General features: G+C 45.0%; 1 protein-coding gene across 5 annotated transcripts in view; it reads left to right on the top strand.

The window, feature by feature from the left end:
• The window catches only part of IP6K1 (inositol hexakisphosphate kinase 1), a 36,413-nt gene that overhangs the window by 15,830 nt on the left and 5,188 nt on the right, over positions 1-15,395 (top strand). For all 5 annotated transcript variants that reach the window (XM_062500405.1, XM_062500409.1, XM_062500404.1 and 2 more), the window contains 2 exons: positions 12,205-12,550; positions 14,770-14,980. In XM_062500405.1, coding sequence (XP_062356389.1) covers positions 12,328-12,550; positions 14,770-14,980 — 434 coding nt within the window. In that variant the 5' untranslated portion in view covers positions 12,205-12,327. The remainder of the gene's footprint in view (positions 1-12,204; positions 12,551-14,769; positions 14,981-15,395) is intronic.

Genomic DNA, 15,395 nt, shown 5'->3' on the forward strand with positions numbered 1-15,395 from the left:
TCCAAATAGTGTCTTGTTGGAAGGTGAAAAAAACCCAAAAGAACAGGGGGAAAGTTGTCCTCAGATTCTTGGTGTCTGATGTCTGTGAAAAAGAAGGATTTATGTAACTGAATGTGCTGCATTTCGCTCCTTGTCTTTCCCTCTGGGGTGCCAGCATGTTCTTGTAGGGCATTGCTGCTCTCACTTCCTGACAGCCCACCTGGGCTTCATGCCTGCTGAGGCTCTGCTGGGGTACATGAGCTGAAGAGCTGTGAACCACATTCACTAGGTTTGCCCCAATTTTTTAGCGTATGATGATCTCTGCTTTTCAGTCTTTCCTTGATGAAATGTCTGCTTCCAGGGTAGTCAGCAGCCTGCGTATGCAGATAAGCTGAACTGGGATTTGAGCAGGGAAGCACTAAGCAGATCTGCAGCTGGGTGTGTGACAGCACAAAGAAGAGTCCCCTCCAAACATCAGTGGCTGTGGCTTTCCCTACTTGCATTAGAGATTCCATTAAAAGTCTGGTCTTTGAACAGTGATCTTATAAATTTTTCTAATATCACTCTGCTGATGGAAATGAGGACACAAGACATAGGATTAATGTGTAATAACAGTGGGCTGGTAGCTGAGCAGAGGTCTCCCAAGGGTAGGATTCATAATCCTCTTAAAGGAGAGGAGAACCAGAGGCTTTGGAAGGTCACCTTTTGCGGGGTGAGAAACAATCTCTGTGCAAAGCTCTATTGCCTCTGTGATCAATTCCTCTTCCATTTTCATATTTCATCTCACAGCAGCAGAAAATAGATCTAGATGAATCCTACAAAAGTCTTGACCCCTGTAAAACTCCCACTGCCTCAGATTTGACTACCTGCCAGAAGACAGCTGTGTGTATATAGGTTGATAATCTTCTGTGACAGGGTTATGAAGTCTCACTCTATAGACATACTGGTCTGTTCCCCAGAGACACTTTGATATAAAGGGGATGACCACATGCTTCTGTTTAGTGTTCTGCAGCTTCACCACAGTTTTACCTTTGCCTTATTTTGTTGCACCTGTATTTTGCTTGTGTTGGAGAGTTGTGAGAAATTCAGCTGTCTAAATGCAATCCTAAATGGCAGCTTTACTAAATTTCCTTAATATTTAAAAACCCTGTAACATGTGTATTTGATGTTCAAAGTACAGTGCTTTCAATGTTAGTGACTGTCAACAGACAGAAATTTATTAACTTCTTGCTTGTGATTTATGATATTTTAGTGATTTGTTGGGACAGAGATATAGCATTTACTCATGAACTTATTGTTTTCTTTGAAAGATCTACTTTTTTTGCAAGATGGTCCAAGTTCAGTGGAAACGTGCTGCTTGTTCAAGCAGCAGCCATAACTTAATCTCAGAATTTTGGAGGAATCAATTCTGCATGGCAGAGGCCCAGACTGTTTTTTAAGTGTGCTATCTTCCACATAGCAGCAAGACGGCAAGTAAGAATGGAATTTTCAGCATCTCTGAAGCAAAGCTGGGTCTTCCAGGAATCCCCAGTTTGATGAATGCAGTGTCCAGAGTTAGGTATTACAAGCAGTGATGGGAGTTTGCTACAGCAGATGTTGATCATGAGGAGATGGGGGTGAGGCTAAAGTCATGAAACATATCTTAGTGAAATTCTCCTGAGGGAGATGTCCCTGCCATTGAGGAATTACTGTGCACAGCCAAGGGTGACATGTCTGCTCTCCAGCAGTTGAAGGGTGCATACACAGATGCAGCTTTTTGGACATGTGTTGGCACAAGAGCCCTTCCATGGTGAGACAGGGGAATGACTCATTCCAGCTTCGTGTCACCTTCAGTGTTGTTGCAACTCCATTGCTTCACAGGAACTGCTGCAGTGGTTTCCTACACAGAGCCCTTTAGATGGATCAACTCTTCCTTCCTAAAAAGCCTCGTTGTGCAGAAGTGGTCAGCTTTCTGAAGTGACTTTCTTAATAGTTTAACCAAGGTAAAGAGAACCTTGGATGTAACCCAGGCAGCAGTTTCTAAGAATTCTTTGTTGTTCATGAATTGGTGTTGTTTGTATAATGTTGTTGTCACTGTTCCCCCTGGCCTTGCTCCCCAGTACTGCTTGTGCGTGCTGCTGCTGTTGTTTGTCATGCCCTATTTAATCACAACAGGCTGTTCCTCACTCTCTTCTATATATTTCAGCAGTTCTTTCTTTTCTCTAAAAAGAATGCTGGTATCAAATAAATTAAAGATTTATTTTTGAGGAAATAGGGCATTTTTAAATATTAATGGTGTGTTTTGGAAGATGAAAACATGAAGAATCAAGATTGCAGATTTTTAAATGTAGTGTTTAAATCCTTTGAACTGAAGTGGTTTTGTATAACTGTTTGGTAGTTATGTTGTGATATTTTGTCTGTGTTGAGTAAAAAAGCAGCTTCACAGTTGCTTGGAGCTGGAGTTTTGCCATGCCTTGGTTCCCTCTTTCTCCCATCTTTTAATGCTGGGGGGTTGTTTGCCAGATGTATTAGGGATCTGTTCCAACTGAAAACTGAAGGCTTTTTGTTTCATTTCATATATTGCTGCCTTGTTTTCCTACCAGGTTGGGTACTTAATGTAGCTGTCTGCAGGGGGGCTGATGCTGGTGTAAAGATGTCAGGAGAGGTGAAAAAGTCAAATTATGTTTCTGCTGCAAGTGACAACTCGCATCTCTTTCAAGTCAGGGGGTGAGACTGTTCTCTGAGCATGTGTTTGCAGGGCAGCTAGAACTGAATGGAGTTGGCTCTGCTCCTCTTGTGCCTGCCCTTGCCCTGTGCAGTGATTGTCCCCTTTTACTTTTGTTGGGCACTGGCAGTAAACCAGTTCAGGAAGCCACACTGGCAAAAACAACTTTTCTTTTTTTTTTTTTTCTGGGTTAACTTGTTTGCCAGGCTGGTTTCTGAGCAGGATCAGTGAGTGCCAGTGCTGACTCAGGAGAGAGGATGGGTTTGAAGAATGCTGACTTAGACTTACTTAAGGTGTCATGGAACTGTAGCCTGAGATGCATGCTAAGGAACAAAGGGGAAGGTTTGCCAATTAGCAATTTTTTCAGTTTTGTGCCTTCATGGATTGATGTGATGACATCTACAAAAAAAGGTTGCTGAGCAGCTTAGAGACTTATTTTTTTTTTGCCTTCTAGAGCAGACACAACAGAAACTGTAGAAAGCTGCTTTCCTGAAGCTGTTTCATTAGCGTGCCTCCTGCCCTGTACTAGAAGTTAGATCTTTATGGTTATTCAGGCTTTTATGCCTTGTTTTCAATGAGAAGGCCTTTAACAATGGTGTGTGTCTGGTGTAGGTACCTGTCACAGCTGAAAGCAGAGAACTGAGTATTTCCCAGTAGGTTCCCCAGGCAGTCATGAATAAAAAAGGTATTTTCAGTTGGTTGTGTTTTGAACAGTATTTGAGCTGGTAATTTGGGAAAACCTTCAATCTGCTTCTCTCATAGTTGTTTCTAAAGTGTTCTGGCATGGCATCATTGCTTAGTGCTTATTCTGTTTGTCAGTATTTCTGTTTGTATTTCCATGTTCAAATAAAAATTCAGCTGCAATTTGAAGAGTTGCCAGAACTGCAGATAGGCTCCCCTTTTCACTCCTTGAATGTCACAGTCTTCAAATTAGTGGGAATCCGCACATCACGTAGGCTTGTGTTTCTTGAGTGGAACATCACCAAGATAGTCAGTGGTTATGCAATTTCTGGGAGAGTTTTGTTTCAGAACTTGGCCCAAAGCTGTTAATTTGCATTAGTGACTTGGTTAGTCATGTTTTTATGCTTATTTCAGCATGCAGCCTGCAAAAATGACATATAATTTTGGACAAGCAACAGCTCGAGGGAGCTCAGTAGCCATGTAGGATAGACATCAGTGTGACCTCATTTTGTCTCATTGAAGAGACCCTCCACAGTTGCCAGCTGTGGCAGTTAAGTCCCCCTACATATTCAGTTTGGTCAGTGCTCCTGTTCTACAGCAGCCGTGAAGCGAGGTGAGCTGGGAATGCAAACGTTGGCTTCAGGCACAAGGATAACCATCAGCAATTCAGGCTCCTTGTGCTGATACAACTGTTTGTACAGCTGTACAATAGATTGGGGATCTGACCTGAGTTGAAAAGTAATCCTTAAATAAAACAAAACAAAGTGCTGGTTTATTTTTAACTGTGATCACTTTCCTAGTTTGATTCATGGTGAGGCTGCAAACAGTTGTACCAGTGCAGCAGAGTTGAGTGGGAGGGTGCTGTTAATGCTGTTCCAGATGTCAAAGGATTGCCTGTGCAACCATGGTTTGAAGAAATAACTGAAGGAGGAGTTAGACACTGATCTGACTCAATCAGTGCTAGAAGGAATCTCAGTATAACATTGCGTGTTTTTTTAAAGCCAGGCATTTGGATGGCATTGGTTCCATTGTGGAGGATCACTTTATAGAGCAACCAAGACAAGCAAGCTTTTTTTCAATCCAAAAACTGGCCTGTTTTGCCAGCCTAAAGGGAACATGGTGGGTGAATAAAGTATCAATGTATGCTTTTTTCTTGTGCAGACCAAACTTTTGGATTATGTGTTTTCACTGTCATTTCCCTATCAGAGAGCTGGAGGCCTAGGTGTTCATGTGAGTGTTCTTCCTTAATTCACTGGTTTTACACATTCTGAAAGCAGAAAAAAAATTACATTTTTAATTTAATTTTATCTTCAAATAGATTGTATAGTTTGGGGTTTTTGCTATTTTGTGTTTTCCCTTATCTTCCCTTATTTTTCTTAAGATTGTGGAGGGCAAAGAGCCAGCAAACACACCTTCTTTCTCTTTTTTTGATTGCCCACGTAAGGTCTGAAACTGTGTGTTCCCTTGCTCTCGAGTTGGGGGGAGTTGACTGTTTTTCCTGTTGCAGAATCCTCACTTTGGCACTTGTGCTTTGCTTTCTCTGTGTGACAAATGTAAGGTGCAGCACTTTGACTGTTCCTTTCAGTTCCTGTCAACCACCCTCTGAAGCCTGAAAAATCTGCTCTTACTGCTGCACAAGCACTTCCTTTTCCTGGGATTTTGATGCTTTTGCTGAAAGTTTCTTTGTTTCTTCTCTACAGAAACTGGAAGGATCTTGTCCCATCTTGTCCCATCCAGGTGTCTGTACTAGCTAGGAGTCTGAGGGACACAAGGCTGAGATGCACAACCATTTCTCCTTGTCCAGTCAGTATGGAGGTGTGAGTGGGAGCTCAGGCTCCGGAGGTGTTTGCACATGTGGATGACACAGCACCTTTCAGCTTGGAGGCCAGCAGTTACTCTGTAGGAGATTAGGCCAAATTGTTTTCCTTGGCTTTGGCTGATGCCTTCAGGGTCTTCCAGGAGAAGATGAGGTGAGAACTTAGGAGGTGCCAATTGTTCTCTTCATCCCTGTGGGAACACAAACCTGAGACCTGCTTGCCTGACTGCAGTGGATTCTCCTCAGTTTGGTGGGGCAGCTACCCAGTGCTGAGCAGCTCTTCCCTATGCCATCCATCTGGCTGAGCTCTGCCCACGCTCCCACAAAATCACACATCCTTCTTCCTGCCAGCAGTGCTCACTCTGCAGTGAATTTTGTGCTCTGGTTCAGCACAGCCATCACCAGCTCTGACTCATTCTCTTGCTGTCAGCAAGTCTAGTGCATTTACCTGCTCATCTATCCTGCCTTCTGATGCTGTTGAGATTGTAGAATTTGGTACCCACAGCTGACATGAAAGTGCAGTTTCTGAATGGACTCCTCCTCATGCTGAGCTCAGTGTAGTCATTCCATCATCTTCCTGCTGGGGTGATATTTGGATCTTCATTACCTGGATGACTATGCAGGAATTTCTTAGGGTTGTGGCTGCCTTATTTAAACCTCACTGTCAGGGAAGAGGCCAAGGTCTGTGAGTAAAGAGTAGGTATACTTTATTTTAGATGAAAATTTTAAACATAAGATTTTTTGAGACAGGAGGTAAAATTGTTCCATCTGTTTATTCAGTCCACAAGTTGAGTTACAAATTCTTTCTGTGTTAGTCTTTGAACCAGGCTTTTTCAATGGGAATGGCATGAATATTTTTCCTTTCTCCCCATCATGCTATGAATACAAGGACAATTTTCTGCCTGTTAATCAGTTTCTGAGCTCCCACACTAGTGTAAAATTTTAAAAATGTCTTTTCTTGGTGGGTTAGGTTTATTGATTGTGACTTTTGACTGTTGAAGGTATGTTCCTTTCTAACTGTCTCTGACCATTGGATTGGGAAGCTGTGCTGAACAGCAGCTTTTGCATTAGAATAATTTAAAAATAACCTGTGGAGACTTCCTCTTTGTAAATTATGTGAAGCCAGAAATTAGCTCACAGAAAGCTGAGCAATGAGGCCTCACAAGCATTGATCTTCCCTAAGCCCCTCTCTAGAAAGCATGTGTCATAATCTCATCTCTCCCATAAAATGCAAAGCTGATATTGGGTGACCTTGCTGTCTTGGGCACAGGCTTGGAAAAAAGTCTTCTGGGCTGGTACTGATAAAGCAACCCTTTTGTTGTACATATTCTGTCAGATCTTGCTGCTGTGGAAACTGTCAGGCTTGGACTGCAGCCAGTGCTTTGGAACAGAGAAGGAAGGTGCCCTTTTCTACCAAGGCAGGGTGTATTTGTGGCAAGATGCAGCAGCAGGATTCAGCAGCTCAGCTCCCTCTTGCTCATCCTCCCCTCCTACTGGAGAGGAAAGAGTGGTGAAGACCAGACCAGGGCTGGCCCTTCTTGCAGCCTTTACAGGGACCTGGATAGCAGTGACAAGGACTGCAGGTCCCCAGGCAGCCTGTGCCCTTCTGCCAAAGTGCTGCATTTCTCCAGCGAGGAAGGGGAAGCCTGAAGAAAAGAGCAGCAGGGGAATTAAATCATATCATCCCTGTTACATGCAGTCCTCCACTGCTGCCCAGCATGATGTTATCACAGTAGTGCCAGCTTATCCAGCATCAAGCCAGACAGGAATACAAGCTGGAAGACACATTTGAGCTCCAGCTTGAGTTACCCCATGAACAGACAGCTGCATGACAGGTGTTCACAAAATGCTGCAGAGTATCTACTCCATATGTTGCTGAATGGGACAAACCCTTCCCGTTCATGGCTGTGTGCTAGGAGTTGACTTAAAAAAAAAAGAGAGAAGAACAGAGAGAGGCTACCACTGCAGTGTGCCAATGTGAGAAAATGGGTATTGTCTGTGTCCTGGGTCTGAATCCCTAAAAAGGACTCCCAGTACCTCATCCCTTCCAGAAAGCATGCCATGCTTTGTGTCAGTCACAGCAGAAGGACCTTTCCAATTCTTACTAATCTGGCCTCCAAGAAAAAGCCTTGTTTAACCCCAGATCTAAGCACTGTTTTTAGTGAGTGGTTTCAGCATTCCAGCCAGAGTTAAAAGTACATGGCTCAGCTTCTCTTTCTTCAGAAAGAGCTGAAAAGGCTTGGCTTCCGCTCCTTTATTGAGAAAAGAGGAGAAAATTCTTGGTCTTGCAGGCTGCTGGCAGAAGTGCTGAAGCTTTGTGATCAGTGTGGTAGAAGTATGGCACATACAGTCTGTTGTGGTTTAACCTCAGCTAGCAGCTCAGCCCCACACAGCCACTCACTCACTCCCCTCCTGGTGGGCTGAGGGAGAGAATTGGAAAGGTAAAAGTGACAAAACTTGTGGGTTGGGATAAAAACAGTTTAACAGGTGAAGAAAAAACTGCATACACAAGCAAAGTAAAACAAGGAACTCATACCCCACCTCCCATGGGCAGACAACTGTTCAGCCATCCCCAGGAAAGCATCACAGTAACAGTGACTTGGAATGACAAACAGCATCACTCCAAACATCCCCCCCTTTTGTTTTTTGTTCCTCAGCTCTGTATGCTAAGCTTGACACCATAGGGTCTGGGATATCCCTGGGGCTACTTGAGGTGTTGCTTCCCAGCTTCTTGTGCACCCTTAGTCTCCTCACTGGTGGAGCAGTGTCAGAAGCAGAAAAAGCCTTGATTCAGTTAGCTCTGCATACCAATACTCACCAGTAACAAAAACATCTTTATTATCAATGTTGTTTTCAGCACAAATCCAAACCACAGCCCCATACAAGTTCTCAGGAAGAAAATTAATTCTCCCAGCTAAAGCCAGCAGTCTTCCTTCAGATCTTTAGAAGTCAGAAACATCGTCTAAGGACTTGTACTATAAGCTTAATTTTATTTCCCTTTCTCTAGGTTCATACAAGCTCTATGTTACATAGGTCAGGCTCTTTCCTTGTCAACACTTCAGCAGTTGGTGCATATGTGCCCTGTTGATGAGGAAGAAACAGGATTGGTGAAGGAAGCTCAGCTCATGGCATAGGGTGGAGCATGCCTGGTAGTGGCTATTGTCCTCTCCAAGCCTTTGTTCACTGCAGTTCCTCCCCAAGTCTCACTGTTGCCATTCTCTTCCTCAGCTGCATTCTTGAGCAGCTTTTCCTAAGACTTCTGCTCCACTTTGGATGGATGTATATGGATTGTATTCTACTTTGTGGCCTCAATCTGATGAGCCACACTCGTCGTGGTGAGAGCAGCCTGTCCAGAAAGGAGTATTTGGTAGCAGTTCAAGTGTTAGACAAGATGCATGAGAAGGCTCAGGATTTCAAAGCTATGTGCTTAAGCAAGCTAGGAAAGTTTGTGCCTTCCTGGATACCACAAAGGCCAAATGTTTCTGGTTACATCCTAAGTGTTGCTGCAGGTTCCCGGAGTTGTGTTCTCTGCCCGGGTCCCAGAGCTCATCTCCTTTTACTGCTGACGAGACAGACATGTCTCAAACCTGTGGGGGTCAACCTTTGTGCTGGGAAGTTGATCTCATGGCACAGTGGGAAGGAAGCACTTTTTTTTTTTCCTTTATTTTGGGTTTTCTTCTTATACCTCATCCAATCCAGCATGACTAGAAACAACCCTGCTTTTCAGCACAGATGCTTCTGCTTTCCCTCGCTAATGAGACCAGCTCACCAGGAACCAATTGACCAAATGCTGTCGTCCTCTTGTTTGCTGTACTCTTATTTTCTATTCTTGTGCTTTGCCCCCGAGTGCTCTGGGGTTGTTCAGGGAAAGTCCAGCTTGTGTCATCATGACGTTGAGGTCTGTATTTATCCCTTGCCTGTGGCTACTCTCCAGAGCTGTCAGTGGCCATCTGCCTTAGCCTTGGGCATGGCAGGGCCCCGGGGGCTGGAGTTGGAGGAGAATCAGTGCTGGAAGCATGGATGTGCAAGCTGCTGAGGGCAGTCAGCATTTTTGCTGTGTGATACGTCACAATTTAAAGCATTTGTTCCCCTTTTTATTTAGGGAAGTAGCTTTAGCAGTGAGTTGTGAAGCGTTGCCAGTGTTCCCGTACAAGATGGCTTATGGAGAATAGGGACATCAGCACTGTGTGCTCAGCAGTAATTCTCACACCCATGGCAGTGCAGTTCCCTGCCCTCACCTCTCATTGTGTGGTGACCTCCAAGGCTAATATTTCTCTCCTCTTTAAGCTACACCCTCAGAGGAGATACTGCTGATAACTCTATTCCTGAACCTCACCCCCTACCTCTCCTGAGTCCAGCTCAGTGGGCACTTTGTCTTGTTAAGAGATCATTCTGTTAGAAGGGGATGCTAAACTGGCCCAGGTGTTTCACTGCTGCTTGAGCTGCGGTGGTGGAGGAGGATACCAAAGGATTTGCTTAAATGAACTGGTCTCCCTCAAGCTGTTTCTTGGACTGTGCATTGTGTTTTGCTGTTTAATTGGAAAGACTTTGAATTTTATAAGCCAGCTAAAATAGTTGAACTCATGCCTTTGTTTAACAGATGAAGGATGAGTAATATTTAGGACTTCAAATAGTTTTCTGCTTTATATTTGTTTGAGACTGCTGGGATTCTTCTGTCTTTGTGGATAGTGTCTGTCTTTAGTAATGACCCTTTACTTTGAGTTAGTTTGATGAAAAACACTAAGCTGTATCTGAGCTATAAAGTATCTCTTTATCTGGCCCTGTGGAAGTCTTCTTTGCAAATGTTGCCTCTGAAATGCTGCTTACCACAAAGTATTTTTTCTCACCTTCACCTGAACATGGGAAAATGCTGCCTGTACTTTCTCCAGAGTGTGAGTGCATGTATGGAGTAGCTGTATCTGGCTTTGGACTCTGTCCCCACCTGATGCCCAGCTCTTTTTTTTGTGTCACAGCCTCAGAATGTTTTGGTTTTATGTCTGTCACTTCTTCCCAGGGAGCCTGCACACCTAGAACTTGTCATGTTGGGGTTTCCTGGGGCTGCTGGGGTACACAGCCATTTCCCAGCAGCCCTTGGATGACTGCAGTCCTGAGCATCATGTGCATGTCTCCTGAGTGTGACAATAACTGTCATACAGATAAAACTTGTATTTCTCTTGTCCTTTGAAGTTTAAACTACAGGAAGGTGTGAAGGTTTAGTTTGTCCTCTCTATTGTTTGGAATAGCTGAAAGCTCTGCTTTAGTCACTGGCAAAACGAAAAACCAAATTCAAGACAGAGCTGCATCAAGAAGGGGAGACTTCAGTCTGTGAAACATTTATCTGGAGTCTGTGAAGTGCTGACCTCTTGCAGATGGTGGTACCTTGGTTATTCTTGGATGTTAACTGTGTTAAACCCAGCTAAAACATCTATGAGTGTCTGCTGCTGAGATTTCTTCTTGTTGATAAAGCAAATAAGAGGGATGAGAGAAATCCCCAGCATGGTTTTGTTTGTGATCTAGCTTAAGCTCTGAGTGAGTTTGGGAGACAGACTTCGATGTGAGTTGCTACAGAGAGGGACCATCTGTGTTGTGGGGTTTTTTCCTTCCTATTTCCTGGCCTCTGCCTTAAAAGCCAGCTAAATATTCTCGTTATTCCCCTTGCACTGAATGTGGCAGTGTGGTCATGTAACCACAAAAGGAAATGTTTTCCATGGGATCAGTGAGATGATTCAACTCAAATGTACGTGCACTCATACTATCCAAAAACACAGTGCAAGGAAGCGAGCAGGAACAAGCAGATAAGGAGAGAGAAGCATTGTCCTGCAGTGGGGAATTTGGGTTAGATTGGGTTAAACACGTTTTGGAGTATCACCCCTTCTTTTGAATCTCTTGAGCTTCATCTGGATTACATTGTGGCAGGATTGGAGCAGGGGCGATGAGCTCGTGTTCATCCAGAATTGCCCTGGCCTGGCAGTGTTGTGTGGCTGCAGAGACATCCCGTGGCCAGAAGAGGAACAGTCTTGAGCCGTGTCCCTTGTTCAGGCCTCCAGGATCCCTCAGTTCTTAAATTACTGCCCTTGGCTGTTGCTGTGTGAAGAAACTGGAAACGCGATGCATTCGGAAACTGCAGTCACCACTTGGTTCTTGTACCAACACTGGGATAACGCATCCTTGAGAGGAAATCCTATGACATTTTCCCAGCATCTACACAAGCAGCTGTGATCTAAGCTGGAAAGGGCAAGTCTTCTGGAGAGAATTTGGGCAGCTTTACTTTTCGATCATCTTGTGGCTGTACTGAGCACTCTGCAAACATTAAAAGAGCATCTGCTTCTCTAAAGCACTTGTAATCTCATTTGGATTTACTGGTATATCTTGCTTACCTCTAGAGATCAAGGCCTTGTTGTGCATATAGGTGCTGTGAAAGCATTAGAGAAGTCCTGAAAGGCTAAGAGTAATAAAGGAGAGAATCTGAGCAGAATCCATTCAGTTCCAGTGCACATGCAGTGACAGAATGACTGTCATACTCTTGAGTCTTTCAGTGCCCAAAGAGAAGTGAGGAAACAGTGATAGTAGCAGGTGAACAAGAATTATTTAGTCATTTAGATGTTAAAAATGCAGAGGCACAAGGAAGGGAATTCAGATTCTGGAAATGTTTGTACTGCCTGTGTCAATCACTATTATTGATAGGCACGTGTGGCCTATACCTCCCAGTCTGCTCCACTGCCTTACAAATAAAATTAACAGGGAAGGAAATAATATTTTCTAAAGATAGGAGGCTCAAAATAGCTCCTTCTTTCCTTGTCTGCTGTCAATCCTATTGGAGGAGCTCTGGATAGGACTGCCTCTGAATTAGTGTGTGTTTACCTGTAGGATTAAAGCGGTGGTGAGGAGCGTGCTGGAACAAGCAGGATGTAAACAGAAAACAGAAGAGGATATGGATATAAATGAATACCATAAACTTCTTCAAGCGAACAAGGAGTGAGTGTAAGTGGTCTTTTACCAACAGGAATCTCTTTTGGTTTTTCAGATCACTGCAAGGAAGCAGATTGCCAGGACTTCCCCTCTGTGGCTGCTTGCCTGCTGCTGAGCTACCCCTCCCAGCCCATGTGGCTCTCCCCATGCCCCAAGAGTGCAACAAGTGCCCAACGCAATGTGTGTTTGTCAAACCATGGAAGTGGGCAAGTATGGCAAGAATGCCACTCGATCTGGAGACCGGGGGGTCCTGCTGGAGCCTTTCATTCACCAGGTGGGCGGGCACAGCAGCATGATGCGCTATGACGACCACACTGTCTGCAAACCCCTCATCACCAGGGAGCAGCGCTTCTATGAGTCCCTGCCCCCAGAAATGAAGGAGTTCACACCTGAGTACAAAGGTGAGGTATTCCAGAATGCAGTTACAGCCTTCAAGAACCTGCCTTTCCCTTTTCCTGCAGCCGCTGCTGTCTTGCTATCTTTTGGTGTCATTTTGCTTTTGTAAAACTCCCTTTTGTGTGCTGGCAATTTGGTAGCAGCGCTTGGAAAGGAGAAGGCTGGGGTTTTCTGTAGGTACACTAAGTTGAATGTGCTCCTCTTTCTAGATAGAGAATGCGCAGTGTAACAGTTGTAGTCCAAAGTTTAATGTTATGGATGTATAACTGTAGCAGTTTTATTACCAAGTTATTGTCAATTACAGTCTTGACCTTGAGCTAATGAAGCCAGATCATAGACCGAGCATTTGCACGTTCCAGTTCCATAATTTACTGCTTCCTCATCCCATCTCTTTTATGGACCCGTGGCAGCAAGCTGCTGAAGCAGGAAGTATGGTTTTCCCAGTGCTGAGGTGCAACCTTGTCCCCAGCTGCTTTGAAGGAGTGGAATTTTCCAGTGCCTGTGTCATTGTAGGAGGTTGGCAGCTCAGCTGTGTCTTTGAGACACTTGATAGGCTTCCAGCCTTGTGTGTTTGTGTTCAGGATGGTGATGTGGTCAGGTAGCCTTCTGGAGGGCTTAGTTCCCTCTGCTGCTTTGTCTCCACATGGCACTGGGAATGGTGGTGCTTTAGGGACAGCTGTGGCCACCATGTGTTCAGGGTCTTGCCTTTGCTTCTGGCTGCAGCCTGGCTGTCCCAAAGCAGTGTCAGTTCCCCTCCCGGTGTCTGCACACAGGTTGTCTTGAGTGAGGGGTGCAGTCTGCAACAGATGGGTCCTCTCTTTACCCTCCAGCCATTCTGAGGTCACACAGTGCTCTAGTGTCCCATCAGAAATCCCACTGAAGCCTGTGTAGTTTCTATAGTCCATATGATAGGATTTTTTTCCTGGGGAGGTGTGTTTAAAGTGATGAATTTGATAGTCCAGGTGGGCTCTTGTCTTCTTGAGGTCAGGTACTTCCTGGTACCCTAGTGGCATGGAATGTGCATGTCCATCCCAGTGTGAAATTTCATCCTGTGCAGTTTCCTGATGGTCCTAGAAATCTTTCCTACTGATCTGGGGGAGAGGAACACTGGCTATAATATTTTCTGTCTGAGCACTCGGATATTACTGTAAGACTTCAGAGATCTCTTGAGCACATCCAGGCAGCACTTGGAGTAGCATTTATGTAGTAACATTCTGGAGTCCTGAGCTGCTCTGGAGTTGTATTTGAGCCACTTGAACCTTGTTAACATTGTCCTGAGCAGATAAGGAAAAAGGAGGGACAGGAACAGGATGGCCTGCATCAGCTGGGCAGGGCAAGGTTTCCTCACGTTTGTGATGAATCATTTGATTCAGTGCATCTGTCATTTGAAACTCCTGGCAGCTAGTCAATACTAGTGACAAGCTAATTAAACATTTTGTCACTGCACATCAGGAGATGGGCTGATGGCTTCATTTTCAGGGCTGGGACAGTCCCAGAAATGAAGATGTCAGCCCTAACTGGAAGTGTCAGTGGTCCTGTTCTGTGGCTGGCCAGGTATATTCTGAATGTGTGCTGTGGAAGATCTAAAACTTCCTTTGGACTATGGCTTTCCAGGAGCCTTCAGATGGTAAAACTTGACAGGACACATGGTCCTGCTTGCCTGCACTTGGCAGAGGTAGTTATGCTTCCAGGGACCCCTGTTTTTATTGCTTGGAAGCCATGGGCCCTTGCAGGTCCCTGTTTTGTGAGACTGGCTGACTTGTGACAAGAGTGACTGGTGTCACCTCAGCCTTAGGGCTCTGTACTTCATGGCTCTGATGCTGGAAAGCTCCTTTAGCAGAGAAAGCACAGTCCTGCTTGGCCAGTGGTGTCCCTGTCAACAGCAGGAACGTTTTTGCAGGACATAGGTATTTATCAAAAAAGCCCAGATATTATTTCACATGCTTTGCTCCCCTCAGCATCTTGGCAGACTGTACTTGACTGTCTCCAGTTTGATGACATTTGCTGCAAGACTGAAGGAAGGAAATAAATCACACCCTCAGCCTACCAGCTGCACTTTTGTCCTTATTTCCTGTGGTGGCAGAGCTTCCCCCTCTTTCATTGCTCTGGGTTTGCTTTGCTTCTCTGAGAGCTACATTTTCCTCTCTCCTACAGAACATTTTGGTTGATAATGGCTGTGTATTCCCTCCTCCAGGAGAACTTACATGTTACTTCTCCCTGGCAGGCGTGGTATCTGTCTGTTTTGAGGGAGACAGTGACGGCTACATTAACCTGGTGGCCTATCCCTATGTGGAGAACGAGGCTCTGGAGCAGGATGATCTGCCAGAGAGGGACCAGCCACGGCGCAAGCACTCGCGCCGGAGCCTTCACAGGTCAAGCAGCGGCACCGAGCACAAGGAAGAGAAGCCTGGCCTGGCCAGTGACAGCACTGAAAGGTAAAACTTGGAGGGCCCAGTGACAGCATGAATAGTGGGAGATATCTCTTCTTTACTCCTTTGTTTGAGGATGTTTTGCAATTTCTTAAGGTGGCCAGGATGTTGTGCACTTGCTAGCCCAGCATATTTTGGCACTGCAGACTGTGTCAGGAGCTTTGCTGTGTTCAGAACCAGTTCATCCACACGAAATGCTTTTGATGCAGGATAACTGTTGGCAGTGTATCAGATGTAGAACCAAAGCATACAGAGTAGATTCGAACACTCTTCAGTCCACCTGGTTATTAACCCAGGGGTTTCTTCCCAGGCTGTTTTGAATATGGGTCCTCTAGCTCGTCACCCCAGCCAGAGCTTCCAGAGGAATACATGATCCTGTTTGCTCTATTAACAGAGATACTTGATAGACCAGATCCTGTAG

Source organism: Cinclus cinclus, chromosome 12, assembly GCF_963662255.1.
Source record: "Cinclus cinclus chromosome 12, bCinCin1.1, whole genome shotgun sequence".
Lineage (NCBI taxonomy): Eukaryota > Metazoa > Chordata > Aves > Passeriformes > Cinclidae > Cinclus > Cinclus cinclus.